The sequence below is a fragment of the Opisthorchis viverrini genome, assembly GCF_000715545.1.
Source record: "Opisthorchis viverrini unplaced genomic scaffold opera_v5_489, whole genome shotgun sequence".
Taxonomy (NCBI): Eukaryota; Metazoa; Platyhelminthes; class Trematoda; order Opisthorchiida; family Opisthorchiidae; genus Opisthorchis; species Opisthorchis viverrini.
The window spans coordinates 241,623-257,089 of NW_008752153.1; the positions used below are offsets into that span (position 1 = coordinate 241,623).

General features: G+C 43.4%; 2 protein-coding genes across 2 annotated transcripts in view; one reads left to right on the forward strand and one right to left on the reverse strand.

Moving 5' to 3' along the window:
* Positions 1 to 343: 343 nt before the first annotated feature.
* The window catches only part of T265_11398 (hypothetical protein), a gene marked incomplete at both ends in the record, with an annotated part of 22,368 nt that continues 7,244 nt past the window's right edge, over positions 344 to 15,467 (forward strand). The window contains 4 exons of the mRNA XM_009178042.1: positions 344 to 574; positions 617 to 877; positions 4,148 to 4,311; positions 6,781 to 7,099. Coding sequence (XP_009176306.1) covers positions 344 to 574; positions 617 to 877; positions 4,148 to 4,311; positions 6,781 to 7,099 — 975 coding nt within the window. The remainder of the gene's footprint in view (positions 575 to 616; positions 878 to 4,147; positions 4,312 to 6,780; positions 7,100 to 15,467) is intronic.
* T265_11399 (hypothetical protein) overlaps positions 8,158 to 15,467 on the reverse strand; it is a gene marked incomplete at both ends in the record, with an annotated part of 11,042 nt that continues 3,732 nt past the window's right edge. Inside the window, 2 exons of the mRNA XM_009178043.1 lie at positions 8,158 to 8,213; positions 11,940 to 12,075. Of these exons, the coding sequence (XP_009176307.1) occupies positions 8,158 to 8,213; positions 11,940 to 12,075 (192 nt within the window). The remainder of the gene's footprint in view (positions 8,214 to 11,939; positions 12,076 to 15,467) is intronic.

A 15,467-nucleotide genomic window follows, 5' to 3' on the forward strand; every position in this document is an offset into this window, starting at 1 on the left:
GATACTCGCAGCCATTCAACATAACTTCTAATCGTGGAGGACTTGGCCTATTGCCGATCGTTTTCTTGTCTTAACACATTTCCCTACGCACTTAAACGTACTTACTGATGGGAGGTACCACGAAAAATAAACTGGATTGCGCAGGTTTCTTCGCTGCAGTCACAAACTTTTCACCATGGCGCCGTGCTATTTACTGAGCAGTAACAAGTTACTGAAGTGTAGAGTACTCAGCAGTTTTTGCTTTATTAAGCTAATCTGAATACTCATGTACGGTCATATTGTTGATCGAAGATAAAATGATTACCAAACCAGTGTGTCTTCATTTGTCTTTTTAGCAGACCTAATGGTGAGCCTTGATCGTTCGGCAATCGGTGGCCTCCCTGTCTTGACCACCTTCCCACTTTCAGCACCTTCTGATACGATAGTTTTCGGAAAAAATGCTCGCCCACAACCGTTCACTCTTTTGCCCCTGAATGAGGATCAGAAATTCGCTGTAGACCGGGCCAAGAAATATGCTCTGGAGCAAAGCATTCAAAATGCCCTGAACAAACAGGCTGCTCAGTTACATCAACAGGTGGGTGTTTTCCGTTCTGCTGTTCACGTGTACGTTTTGTAGGATCTGAATACACTGAAACGAAATCAAGCGCTCATACTTCTCAGCAGAATTTACGTTGGATCCATTAGTTTTGAAGTGGGGGAGGACGAACTACGCAGGACGTTTGGCCCATTCGGTCCAATCAAGTCGGTTGCACTGAGCTGGGATGCTACACTTCAGAAGCACAAAGGATTCGCTTTTGTGGAGTTTGAAGTGCCCGAAGCAGCCTCTTTGGCATTGGAACAAATGAATGGGCATACGTTGGCAGGGAGAACCTTGAAGGTATATACGTTTGTTTGTCATGCGATCGGATCTGATGGTGTTCCATGCACTGACCCTTTTGGGATAGTATCAATAAAGCAGTTGCCTTTTGTATGGCACCCGTGTGTGACCGAGCTCTAGTCGGGTCCATGCAGTTTAATGAGTCGTTAGTGCCTAGGATTTGTAAAATAACAAACTTTCAGTCTTGTGATGTGGTTCTGACTGCACGAGCTGAAGGTATGCTCCAATGACTGGCATTGTCACTGACTTTTTTCACCTTACCTTCGTGGCTGTAGCGACGCACTAAACCCCTTAGAAATGACTACCCCACAGACGTCTGTTTTATAACAGCACTTTGAACTGACAACCTCATTGTGAGAGAACCCGCTCCGAAAGGCGGCCACGCAATAGCTTTTCCTCTCAGCTTGAAGTCATCCAGACGAAGTATCATCATTCAGAACAGGCCGACAAGGTTTCTATCTTTGTTTCATTTCTTCGGTGACCAGTGTGACTAAATTGGGTTACAGGCCAAACACACCCATTGAACGAAATTTTTCTCGAAATTTTCCTTCAACCCCTCAATCAGAAAGACTTGATGGTCAATTATTTTATTTCCTGGAGTCATGTTAAAGATAGGAATTGGCATCTGTATTGTTTTATCCTCGTTAACATGAGTTCTTGTTACCTGGTTTCTGACTATCAGTTAGTTTGACTGTGAGTTTTACTCAACTAGGTACTCCTGTAAGGTTGTCGTACTTTTTTCCTTGAGCTTTTGTTATGGCCAATTTATGTTCAACATTGTACGGTCCAGTTTCGGTGCAGCTAGTCATTGAGGTGGTAGTCAGTCATTCGCTTGATTTTCTGCAGTACGTGTAGCCGTATTCATGTAGCACATAGTTGCTGCTTAACGTTTTGAAGAGATTATGACTTCACTTATCTTCATTTCCAATTTTCAGGATTCATGCGTCACTACTTCATTGTCACTGAAGTAGTCACTTGTATGAAGTCCACGTTAGTGATGAAGACTATACTGTTGATGATGAACCGGGCACTTTGATCAAGTTGATTAGAGTAATCATCGTCGATAGTATAACATCAGTGTTCAACACTGATGCTTCGCTGCCGTGCCACCATGACTTATTTGAAAGCCTTATTGTGGGGAAAAGAATAAAGGTGGACGGGGAAGGGACCTAGTACTATCGTACCACAATCATTCCGAGGTAGCTACACCTCCAGACACTCATTCGAGCAATCTGATTAGAAACGGACATCAAGAACGCTGTTGATATTGATTGGCAGCCATTTCTTGCAGCGTCTCCAACCAGGCACAGTGGCAATCACGCGGTCCGTATCCTGGTAGATGGGTCGCACCGACAACACCCTGACATTTCGTAATCTTTCCCATACTCTTCCAGTTCAGTGGTCAGCCACATCTGATTGGATTGATGCAAGTCGTCCCTACAAAACCTGTCTAGCTAGGTGTTCTTGTCCTTTGCCATCAGGGGAATGCATGGCTTCATATCGTAGGCAACTGGAATTCTTCATACCCTGCGTCTATGTTTGCTTACTCGGTCCAATCAGCACGAAATATATCCGACCTACTTCACTGGTTACGCTGGGAAAGATCCAGTATGTCATACTGACCGATCAGTCTCCAGTATATTCTTCTAAGGAGGATTTTTTATTGCAGTCATTAAACGATGTATGGAGATCACGCATCGTTACATTATGGGTGGAAGGGTGGTACCGGGCCAAATTCTAATGCATCCAACTCTTTATAATACCGAACGGTTTTGTCTGGTCTCGAGAGATTGCATTTTTTATTGGAGTTGCTGTGCACCGAAGGGTATGAATGCAGGATTAATCCTGGGATGACAGTACACATTTATGCGTTTCTTGGTTGAAAAACAGAGTCTAAATGAGCGATAAACGAACATCCATATGGGCATCAAAATGCCGATATAAATCTGTCAGACCGGAGATTTCATCTATGCATTCTCTGGATAATCTGCAATCCGATTGTCACCGAACTTTCTCGAAAATCCGCAATCCAATTACCAAGCTAGGTGAACAGATGAACAACCAATCTGCAGTACTTCTATCATTGCGCATAGCCTACGACATATTCCAGTGCTTTCTTTGAGTATAAATATTCGCCAACGGCCTTCTAGAACGAAGCTTGCTACACATTGTAAGGCAAACCATCGTGGTAAAACTGGAACTTATCGTGGTGCTGCGATTTGGGTACCTCTGTAACTCGTTGAGTTATCATAGAGAATAGCCATTCAACACCCACAGTCTCATTCACCAGGTTTCTCGGTGGATGGCCGTCCGACTAGTACAATTTTCTGATCGCGCAGATTGCTGTTTGAAACAGGTGGCGCAATTGGTCCCTTAAAACATAGGTTACTCGAGCCGTCGCTGCTATGCGATCAGTCTTTTGAGCAAAGAGTTTACTTAGAGATCCTAATCGTTCCGTCTGGGTTTGGGCTACCTGTCATTATCTCAGCCCCCATACAACTGGGAACTTTTATGGCATTTAGCTGCCAGTATGTATTACTGGTGTATTGCTGCCATTGATTTTTTGTACTTATATGGGACATGAGGCTTTGAATAGGGGAGAGTTATATGGCACCTGGTCGATGAGTGTTAAAAACTTAGAAGCCCTGCACAGAGGCTTCTTCCCGGATGGTATCATCATTAGCGTGTCCTTCACAGGATTTGAAAACTGGGTTAAACCGAGGGAGACCACCGAATGAACTTCGTCTCGTTTTCCGCCGGAAATTCGCCAATCGAGTAGATAGGGATCCTGTGCATCTTCATGGGATGTTGGTAAAGGCCCTTCATAGTGCACCGGTAAATGTTAATCATATGACTGTTCAGCCACCGGTAGCTCACATGTCAGGGAAATGGTACTGCATGTCAATATGTGCAGATTCTTATCAAAGTTGCCATTGCGTGCGATGTGTGGTCGATAACTTCCTGCCAGTATGAAACCGCTCCGCTGCTCCCGTGACCTTTTAGGAACTGTTAGATCAAGTATTGCACACCAACATGTCGATGAGGTTCGTGGTTGTTTTTTTTCTATAAATACTGTGCATGAGTTATTTCAAGACTTATCATGTTAATAAAAATTACTTAAGTGTTACCCCTCTCAACCCAACGGAGTAATCTGCGAAGCCAACTTACCTTGTATAATGTTCGACTGTATTGGTAGACTCTTTGATCCTATTGTTCCAACAGTTCGTGCTTGACTAACTGCACTTTTCTCACCCTTTTATTCCTCACTAGGTTGGACGACCAAGTAATGCTCCTCAGACGGGTAATCTAGAAACCGAGCTACGGTCGGATGAGAATACTCGATGTCGAGTGTATGTTGCTTCAGTTCATCCGGAACTGACAGAAGCAGATATGCAAACAGTGTTTGAAGCTTTCGGGAAGGTCGAAGAATGTGTGTAAGTGCAGGAACAGAATCACTTCTCTGATAATCATTTGGTATTCGTTCTTGCTGTTATTGGGTTTCTGATAGATCTGCCTGTTTGAACTCTTACACCGTTGATGTATCGCTGAAATTTTCAAAGTGAGTGATGACTTCTAGTGATGGACGAAAGCATACTTCTTGTTAGACGTAACACCCTACTCACAAGGACGCTGATAAAGACCATATTTGAGATATTTAGATTCGATTAAAAACCAAATAAATATGCAAATGAGAGTATCTGACCCATTTTTCAAAGCTTTGAAATCATCTGAATTGTTTCGTTCATGTAGGGGATTCTTCATCGCCTTCAATAAAAATTTGGCGTCCATCTTCATAAGTGGCTTCAAACTGCCGTGTTGGTTTTAATAACCCGTGAAAAAATATTTCTAAAGCAGTGTAAATAGCAGTACACCGGAGGCTTTTTTGGAAGTCATTCATTCGCGCTCATTCACGCTTTCGTCAATGAACATTTGAAAAATGATTCCTCACGTCGTGTGTGGTTTTGGCGAAGGAACCTTCACTTCTGGTGTTTCCGAGTCTCATCACCTTGCTAAATCATGTATGCGAGTTTAGAGATTGTTCTGCCTCTAATCTCATTCAAGTGGGTGCGCTCACTAGACTCGCCCACACGTTTACTCTGAGATTTCTCCGTATTACTAGGCCGATCGGGAAAGTATGAGCCATCGAACCGATGACCCCTTTTTTGTTGCGTGCAAAAGTGTTTCACGTAGAAATGGGGGTTCATGACCTTGTAAAAGAATGAAGACGAACGTTTTTTCTTTGGTTCATGTGCAGAGCAAAACAACGTTGTATATGGTTCTGAAATATATGGATTAAGGCAGCAAAGACAGTCGGCTTCCTTCGCAAATTTGACCGGAAATCCGCGGGCTCATGTTAGTTATATTTCAAGACACTGACAACTTTTTGATGAAGTCTTTTGAGGTTCACGATCAAAGAAACAGGGAAAGATGGTTGTTTTATCCCTACTGGGATTCATAGGCTTTGCGTACGCTTGGGTTCAGATTATTTATGGTTACAACTCCAAACATAACAACCATAGCAGAAAGACCGGGCGTACAGAAGGTTATTTAACTATGAGAACTTCATGTTCGCTCCTTGATTTTAGCCTAATAACGGCTTGACCCAATGCGCATGCAGTTATAGTGTGACCGCGAGTTGCGCACTGATTCGTTGCTTTTGGCTGGACAAAACCTGGTGGGAAGACTTGATCATGAGGCCTACAGCCCAGTCGTAAAGAGGCAGATCGCAATGCCCCTAACATAATGGAGGGAATGAAGTTCAAAGGCCCATGACGGCTGTTTTTAAGGATGATAGAACAGCCTGTTCTACCTACAGTCCCTGGCAGAGAACAATCTGGGTCCGACTCGATGATGTTTTCACAAAATGAAAGCAGGGTAACTCATGGTGATTAATGTCGCGAAGTAGCATTTTAAGGCTGTTACATAATAGTCGATGCATTCTCTTCATGTTTATTTAATCACGTTCTCCACTAAGCACAAATTCCCTGTGACCATTATTTGAGTATCTTCTCGGCTCAAGTGTACTAAATGTTCGAAAGCAAGTTACAGTCATCAAGAATCTGAGGATTCTCCAATTTCGCTCGACTCTCCCTTTGCGCGGCAAGAGCTTCTTTTCCGTAGCTTGCCTGTCACAGAATTATTGTTGATAAAGTTGAAAAAATCGGCATCTCGAGAAATGCGACAGCTTGATTCCTTTTTAGCTTACAGTTCACCAGACCGCGCATACAGCCTAAGCTCCGTTAAGCTCACACTGCACAATTTGTTTTGAGCATTGTGATCGTTTGACGATTCAATAGTGCTTGTTAGCCAATGTTTATGGCCAATCAGGGTGGTACTGTATCCAGCCTAGGGAAGCCGCCTCACATCTCTTCTTATTAGTAGCCTTTAAAGTATCCGCTAAGCTCACTGTAGTACCTTTTTTCTGAAGTGGACCAGGATTTCTATGACACACGGTACTGTTCACGGGTTTTTCAGATACTTCGTTGACAATTTCCACGTGTTTCGTTGCCTTTGGTTCGTGTCCTGAGTAGCTTTGTGTTTGCGTTAGTTGGTCGATTTTGGTTGGTTATTGAACGGTTTCAGGTCAAGTTCATTTTCGTTTTCACGAGATGGAGGTCTTTCTGATTCCTTAGATGATGTTTGTCCAAGTTGATACAATTATTGATTAGCTGTGTCGCCAAGTTATAAAGCGCCCGCGATACGTTGGAAGTGAGTCTTTTCTAAGTGCGAGATTAGTAAGAAAAATTCGTGCCCAAAGGGCGCGAATTTTCAAAAATAGCTTCATGTTTACTGGGTTTAAGTTCCTCAGTCCTTTGAGAACATCGTCACACGTCTACCACGCTATCTAAAACAAAGTTATATCGACATCAGTATTATGCTGCAACTTTGTTGGTTTGCTTCAGACTGTATCCAGATCCGAAATGTCCTGGACGGCATCGCGGCTTTGGTTATATTTATTTTCATTCGGAAGAGGAAGCCATCGCAGCCGTAACAAGTATGAATGGCTTCGACCTTGCCGGGCTTCAGCTCCGTGTTTGTCGAGCCATAACCCCAAGAGGTTCGCCTTTACCCTTTGAGGCCGCCGCTGCCGCAAAAAGTGGAAATTCGAGTAGTGTCACTCAAGCCTCTGTATCAGCGGTCGCTTTGGCTGCTGCCTCAATATCGGCCAAAGTGATGTCCATGTCAGCCGAAGAGGCGGTTTCCGGAACTGTTGTCTCAGACGTAAGTTTTTCAACCGACTCACTGCGACTTTGCCGTGGTATGCACACCAACTTTACCAGTGCGTTTGGTGTCGTGTCACCCATTGTTTATGTTTTGGAGTTACCACATCCGTTCCTGTTGGTCTGCTGATCTTCTTGATACGCTGGTCGAGAGTTTTAAGAAGAAAACAATTCAGAGAAGTTTATTCGCCTGTTTTTAGTCCACTGTCCTGATACTGCCCGGTTATCCTTCCCAGTAAGTACTAGGAAGAGGCAGGACATAATACTGAGGGCAAATCATTTGTCTGTACACGAGTAAATCACGTTTGATCACGTTGAAGAAGCTCATATTGTTTCCATATATCAAGCTCCACGTTAATATCCTGACTTTGCCGGGAGCCTTAAAACCTATGATCATACCCTCACCTGGGTAGGTTCTACTATCTCCAGTTTAACCTTCGATACTGGCCGGTCTGCTGGCTCGATAATAGATACCCGGATGACTAACCGTTATTATCAGGGTTTGGTTTCAGTCTACGAGTGGAATGAAGGGTATTTTTCACTTCCTCAATTGGTCCTCTGCTGGTTTTTACCGTCGGGTTTTCGATGTGTGATTGGGGAGTCCTGAGACCTTTCCCTTACGGTTTTGATATCTCTGACTCGCATTCTTTTCCGTCGAAATTTCCCCAAACTCTTCTTGACAATAACATCGACCGCGACCAATATTCCTCTCCCTCAAAAAGCTCTAATTTCGCGTGTTGATGTTTTTTCCATAGTTTCAGGCACAGGAGCTAACCTGAACACAATTCCTCCGTTTTCCGGTAAGCTGCTGACGGATATTGTTTAATTCCCAGGGACGTCAAATGTCTAACGAAATCTTTCCCACTGGACGAGACGAACGCGTGCCTGTCGGTAAAGGAGTCTTCTTGCCAGTACTAACCACAACACATTATACCGGGTGTGTCTTCACAAGCTGGAAGATTCTGCCTCGTCCCTCATAGCCTACTATTTCATTTGGTTTTCTGTTGATTATGTTAGTATGGTTGACCTAGATTCCGAAGATGTGCACGACGTATATGCTCAACTATTACGCATTTGTTGTCTGCCCAGCACAGTACAATCCAGCTTTGATCGAGCTGTGACCAAAAAACAACGAATTTCTGTCCAGGCTCACCAGGCCCTATCAGTTTTCCATCTCAACTGAATACCTTCTACCCTCGTCGCATTGGCCGGCAACTTCTTCAAGCAGATTTGACTGGTTACCCATTTGTCAGTGTCCATTTATGACGTTTCTTTCCATGCCCTGGATGGTATAGTAAGATATACTGTTGAGGGTCAAGTTGGTAACTCAGGTTGTATAGGTGGCTGCCTGGTAACGCTTTGCTTGAACGTTCATCGGATTCCCACATTCCTTAGGATCGGCCATCTTCACTCTGTCATTAGGTACTACGTACAGCCTGTAGCAGGACAGTTTTTTGGGCGAATACTTTTCTTTATCATAATGAGAATAGTTGGAATGTGAGTCTGTTGGCCTGTTTATTCTTGGGATTTCACAGCCTTGGATCCGATGGTTTTTTAAACTCTTGTGTTGTTGGAGGCAGTTGGTTGACGAGAGGTGCCTTATGATTGTCCGTTAAGTGAGCTATTACAAGGCAAGTTTATAATCTGCCCAGCTCGTACACATTAAATCAGTTGGTTAGACTATCGTGGCGATCAGTAAGTACTGCATTCCCCTTCAGCACATAGTACCCTCCCGGATCGGTCATTTCACTTTCCGCAGGAGAGGTTGATTGTAAAGAGATATCAACGAATCATCTCCGGGTTGTCTTTTTGAGATGGTTTTCCTAAGGTTGAACGAACAGTGTCAGTTATACTGCTTGAACACCCAATAGATTCCTCACAGGAGTTGAACAAATAAGGTGCTCCACTAACCGAGGCAACATGCTAAGTTCAAACATCCACCCAACTAGCTTGGGGTGAGGTATACCTTTGCTACACAGTTAGCTCCTACTGAGCCACAAGTACAAGGTCACACAACTCATAGTCGACTGGTGGCCTGCGGATCCAACATCCCTCTGAACGCGCTTGTCACAAGTGGATCTCCCACCGACTAAAACGAAAGTTTCGTTCCGTTGATATACAGTGTTCGTCACGAAAGTACCCACAGGACATTCATCAATGGTGTGCAAACGAACAGACCTGGCTGTTTATGTGACAGCATCACTGAGAGTTCCCTGCAACACCGAACAGCCTATACCTTTAAATTACCAGTCTTGTAGCTGACCGGAGCATATCCACCGTATAATCTGGTCTACTGTTCCAACTACATTTCTCATCCAACTGTTCGACAGCGCTCTGTGACGTAATATCTCACCACAGATAGGTACCACTCGGATACGGTGTATCTCAAAGCTCAGTTGCCAACAGTATCGAGGGTGGAAACCGTATTACTCGATCTTCTTTGCAAGTTTCAAAACTAAAACGAGTCGAAAGGCACTGAGTGTATTGACTTTACGTATGTCATACTTATTAAGTCGACGGCTACGCACTTTTTCACGGAAGACAACTTGGAAACATGAGGCCCTTGAACAGCAACATTCAAGTCGGTGCGTATCTTACTGGTCCTCCAAAGATCCACTGACTCAATTATGCAACGGTGCTGTTTAAGTTTAGCTCATACCACTGCTCTTGGGGTGACTAAGTTTGCTCCTCATGCTCAGTATAGCAGATAGCTAAGTGGTGTTTACACAATGTCTGTCGTATCCTAATCAGGTAGGCAGCATGACGCGGGATGACACTGTAAAAGAAATGCTTTTGTACACCTTGCGGCCCATGTTTTGGAAGTACAAGTTGTCTAGCGTTTCGGGTTGCAACTTACCCTTACTAAGCTAGTCAACAACCAGATTTATGTTGCACTTCCTGTAGAAACTTGGAATCAACTTCCATTTAGATGCCAATGGTAAACGGCCTTTAAGTTTTTTTGCGAGTAATGTACTCGGCCAAGCAGATTAGATACGCCTTCTGCTCATGTTATACGAATCACGTAATGGTATCCCAGTCGGCTCTCTAGGCAAAGAAACTTTGTTACACAGCTCATCTGTATAGCCACCCGCTATTTTGAAAGGTAAACGAATCGTTCCTTGAATTTTACTGACTAAGCGTTCAGTTGGTAGCGAAACAACCGCAGTGGTTTGGTTTTAGAGCGCAATGTGTCAAATCTGTCAACTGTCCAGACAGTAATGGTACTTTTCCACTTTACTGCCTTGGTCTCCCGCAGTTTTACTTCAATGGTTTCAGATGGAACTTGATATCCCCCACTTAACCGTGGTTAAACCATGTGGCTACTTCGGATATTGATAAAAAAAATTCTTGTTTGGCAGTAATTGCTCTTAATTGGACATTTTCTGCTGCTCCCTAGGTGTTTTGCTAATTGAAGGCATCCTTTAATATTTTTCGGTTCACTGAAAATTTCGCCAGGGCGCATTTCATGTTTCAAGTTGCTTCACCAAGGACGGCGATGAGCCTGACGAAGCGTGCGAATGTACCATCACGTCACATAAAACGTGCTATTGATAAGAGTGGTATCGTTCCAAATCAGCTGGTTCCTGGTGAATGCCATCCTAGCAGAACATCTTTAGTGAATGTGGATTTCACTCAATAGCGAAACCGAGTGTGTGTTGTTGACCAATGCGTAGATAATTGACTACCATTTAGTGGAATGTTTTAGGTCGATCGGACTCATGCCTTTGTTATGCTCAGCCGGTTTCCAGACAGTCGGAAACTTACGGAATAAAATATTTAACCATGCAATCCTAGACGAGACGACGCTTCGAAAGCGACTCCGTGAATCGAAAAGGTTCATTGCTTTGATTGATGCGAAAGCTGTTCATAACATGCGGTAACTAATGCATTTGTTTTAAACACATTACGACAAACTTCTGACCTAACCGCGCCTCGGAAGTTGAGGACTAGTGGTGACGTTGAAAGCGGAATATCAGCGAGCAATTTTCATTTCAGATGAACTCTATGAGTCATACTGAACGTATCATGTAGCCCTAACTGGAGGGTAGCAGTCAAGTGTTCGTGCCTGAACAGCTTTTTTAAGATTACCTGCACTCTTCATCTATTGTTCGTACATAACATCATGGAAGTAGCTATTCAACCCTGACCGAAGTGCCAATACATCTCACACTCTGATGTGACTATTGTTTATTTTCACCAGTTACCTGCCCTATGACAGTGGTTTAAGTTTCGTATGCTTCGGTCACATCTACCTGCTTTGTGGCATTTATTTTAGGTCTCCTCATCAATAACTACCTTCACACTGGTTAAACGAAGATGAAGCGGTAAAAACTACATCTTTCTTCCTCTAAATTCTTCTGAGACATCCTACCGGCTTCTGTCGTTTTTACCTAGCCAAACCATACTACCTGAATATACGGCACACGTTCGAACCCACAGTCAAAAATAATTTAAAATGACCTACTTCATGATTGTTGGCGGGACAACTCGATTTGGGTGAGGTATCTACCATTTTTCCGATTAGAATTATGGTTCTTCAAATAAAATTTACCCTATTATCGTATCGGTTGTTGCTTCGGGGCTATTTAGTATATTAAAAAGACAGTTTGCTGCGAAACAGCGGTAAAACTTTCGAGTCGTCCAGTGTCAAATCGTTTGTGACTTAATTCTGGGAAATTTACTCTGAAAATGGAAATGCAAGCCCGACATAACGAAAATAGTTTGGGACGTTCTTTTTTCTTTTTGATATGCCCCGACTACTAGACTCAGTGTCTCTAGTATAGTTAAACTTCTAGACAGACGGAACTACAATCTTTGTGGTCAACACTACCTTTAATTACCTTGTTCTTGGCCTAGCCACTTTACTGGAATCACATTTTGTGATTGTTTGCTCTGTGAAATTGTATAGGGAGAGCCTGGAGATTCATATCCGTGTTCGTCATAATCGGGCTTATCGGCTGGATCCGCATCAAACATCTTGAAACGAAATAATTTGGATAAAAATTGCAGCGGTCGACGAATAGACAAATCACACGGCGTTACATTTTTTCTCAGCAGTAATTCTTACAAAGACGGTCACCCATTCGAAGGATCCACTCCAACGTTCCGTCGTCTGCGACGTTGTTTACAATCCCTCGATGTGAGGCCACTCACCAGGTTTTATTTCCGTTTGTGTTCCCTTTGGTGCTCAGTTAATTTACTCGGTCACCACACCGGAGGAACAGGGGGGAAGCCACTCATATAACGAGTTTTTCGGAGTTCTGGCAAATTAAGACAAACACTGATAGTGATCTTCCACAATATACCGAAATTCCCAAAATTAGTGGAATGAATGAGGGTCACCCTTCTGGTTGAACTCCAGGAATACGTAGACAAAACATATTCGTATTATGCTTCCTGACGCGTTACTTCGTGATCTTCACAGGTTTTTCCGGACTATCTGCCGACCTCATATGCAACTGCACGTCCGCACAGATAGAAAACATCATCACAGTTCTGCAAATCATCTGCTGGTATTCTACTCCGCATACAGAGAGGCTCGTGATGCAGAGGCTTGCATATCCCGTGAGGGTCACCAACCAGCTGACACAGTCTGCTGGTTGTCCAGGTTGGACGGTTGGAATAGTTATGGCAACTTTTTTCCTTGAAGGTCTTCTGTAGTTGTGGTTTTGCGCTGACTACCGCTACCATACGGTCTGCACCTTCATCTTTTGGGGACTCACTCGTCCTCCTATCCAGGTCTGGGTGTACTGACAGTACCTCAACGCACGCACAGCCGTAAACATCATCGGTTGTATGTGTTTCCTGACATTTACCGTGTTTAACATTATTTAGTGCTGGTGTATTGTTCTCAATGATGGTGGTGTGGCCGTTACTACAAATTGTTCTAAGTTGAGCCATATTTAGCGATCTGTCCGGGTCAGTGGATAGTTTCCACGCTAAATTCACTCTTGTTTGAGCGGTTGGCCTCCTGTTCTGGTGCAATCCTCCGGGTGAGTCTACACATAAAAGAAAACCACTGGACTCGAGTTTCGTTCTTATTAGAGCTCATCAGCAGTAGATATCCAATGGTCGTGCCGGGTTTTGGCCCCCGCACATCTGACATGCTCGACAAGCATATCAGCGCTACTCCACGCATCTAAATTTCACGTTTGAACGGGCGAACATGTTCACTCTGGGGTGATGTGATTGGTTGGCTTGACGTATCGAACGTTGACTTCCTCGGTTGTGTTGATCGATTGGCCCACATCTCAGGAATTCCCAGTCAGGTATCCCCACGGATGCTTGAAAGCTGCCTGATAATTTTTGGAGTAATTGTAGATGGTTTCGGAATTTGAAAACTTCACGCGCGTTTAAATGTAAATTTTGTGCAGTGGCAATGAATTCTCTACACTGTTCCCGGTTTGCAACATCGTCATGTCCCCCTATTTGACCCTTTAGTTGATTCTCTACTCTAACCTAGTTTCAAAACGCCAAGAATTCATCTCTGGTGTCACTCAATCTTTCCCAGCCGAAGATAATACACGTTTTTTAGTAGGAAAGCTGGGGTCTCCGGAGAATTTTTCCGTGGTGAACAATTTCGCTAAATATCAACTACTTATATCTCCAAGTAGCCACGTCGTTGGACCATGTTGACTAGACATTCGTTACCATCTCTTCTTGTTTTAGGCACTTCTCCTACCAAAACGAAGTCATTTAAGCAAACTTGACAAATTTGAAACAATGATTTTGAACGTTGCGTGTATCAAATCAAATCCTTTAGTTTTTGAGAACAACGTTTTTCAGCGACATTTATCAGAAAACAAGTGGTCGAAATCATGTTGGCGAACGAACACGTGTCATTCTGTGACAAAATCGAAATAGTCAACAACCTAGAAATTATGCCGAAAAACTTATTTTGTGTTTACCTATGTAGGTTGTGTTGAAGCTCATGGACTTAATTTTCGTGCTCCTTTTTCTAGTGTTGAACGGTCCCGTCTGCGCTACATGTAGGTGAAAAATATTGTTTGGTAGATGTGGGTTTTTAGGCAGTTTATCCTTACTGTACTAGGTGTCCATGGTGTATTTTGGTTTGCTTAAACAGAATCTTGTTGCTCTCAGCCAGGCCATAAAATACGACTGTTGAGTCGACTGGAATTCTGAGGGTAGGAAAGTCTCTTGTGTTTGCTAATTTGTACGCGCAGTTCCTCACTGTCTCCACAACCCTCGCATCGTGCTTCACAGATGCAATCGGTTCGATCGTTTGACCGCTTGGGATCTTCTGGAGGCATTGTGAGCCTCCCTTCTGTGTTGGGGGGCAAGATGGTTCAATGGTCAGAGCCCTAATTTACTGACGGGATGGTCCGTGGCTCGAACCTGACCTCTGTCCCTCGACTTCCCTTGTCTGGGCTCGGGCCACCTGGCATTATCCCAGCCCGTACGCTTCCTTCCTGTGGCATGGCAGTTAGACACAGAAAGGGTGTTAGAGCTAAACTATTATTATTGTTGTCTTCTATGTTGTCGTGTGGCAATCAAATTTTGGTGGAATATTGTGTCTCTTCCCAGATATCTTTTCTATATGCGTATTCGTCTGGACAATACGTATGTTTCTAATCAGTCAGGCACCATTACGTCTGTCTTGTTTCCGGTAAATGAGTAGTACATTACAAATATACATGTATCGCGATATTTCAAATATCGTAGCGACTGAAACATGAGGCGGCCTGGTGCAGCACATTCAGTTGCCTGAGAACATCATAAACGAGAGATTCAGCTGGGTTCGAAAGAACCAAATTAGTTTGCAGATGAGTGTGTATTCGCTAGAAATCACTCCTCACTTTTGTGATGAATGCACCTAAATAATATGAACAACAACAACGGCGGTCAGTTTTCTGCTCCGTAAAAACGTACAAACACAAAACACTCAGGGATTCTTCCAGTTAAGTCACCCTGATGATAGGGGGTTGCTTATGTCAAATCAAAGCTATTTTGCTTGGACAAAGCTATCTGCTAAAATGCCATTCCCTGATAGCTTGATGGTTTCCGGTACTGAAATTCCCTTTTCGCATTATTTGTACGTGACAGTTTTAGGAAGACCACTGTAGATTATATTCACACTCCACCGATTCCTTTACTTCCAACGAGTACCTAGTGAGAGAAGCTCGTCTTAGTGATTATGGCGAAAACATTTTCTCATGATCCGTTAATCTAGTCTTTGACCTTTGATAACTAGGCGATTTCAAAAAAGTTACACGATCAAACTTGTAATTTGAAGGGTATGTTGTCCACTGATCGAGTTAAACGATGCCGTGAGGATGCCATAATGCATAGAAGCTGTTACAGATTTCCACAGTTTTGTGTAACATATTATATATATATATATATATATA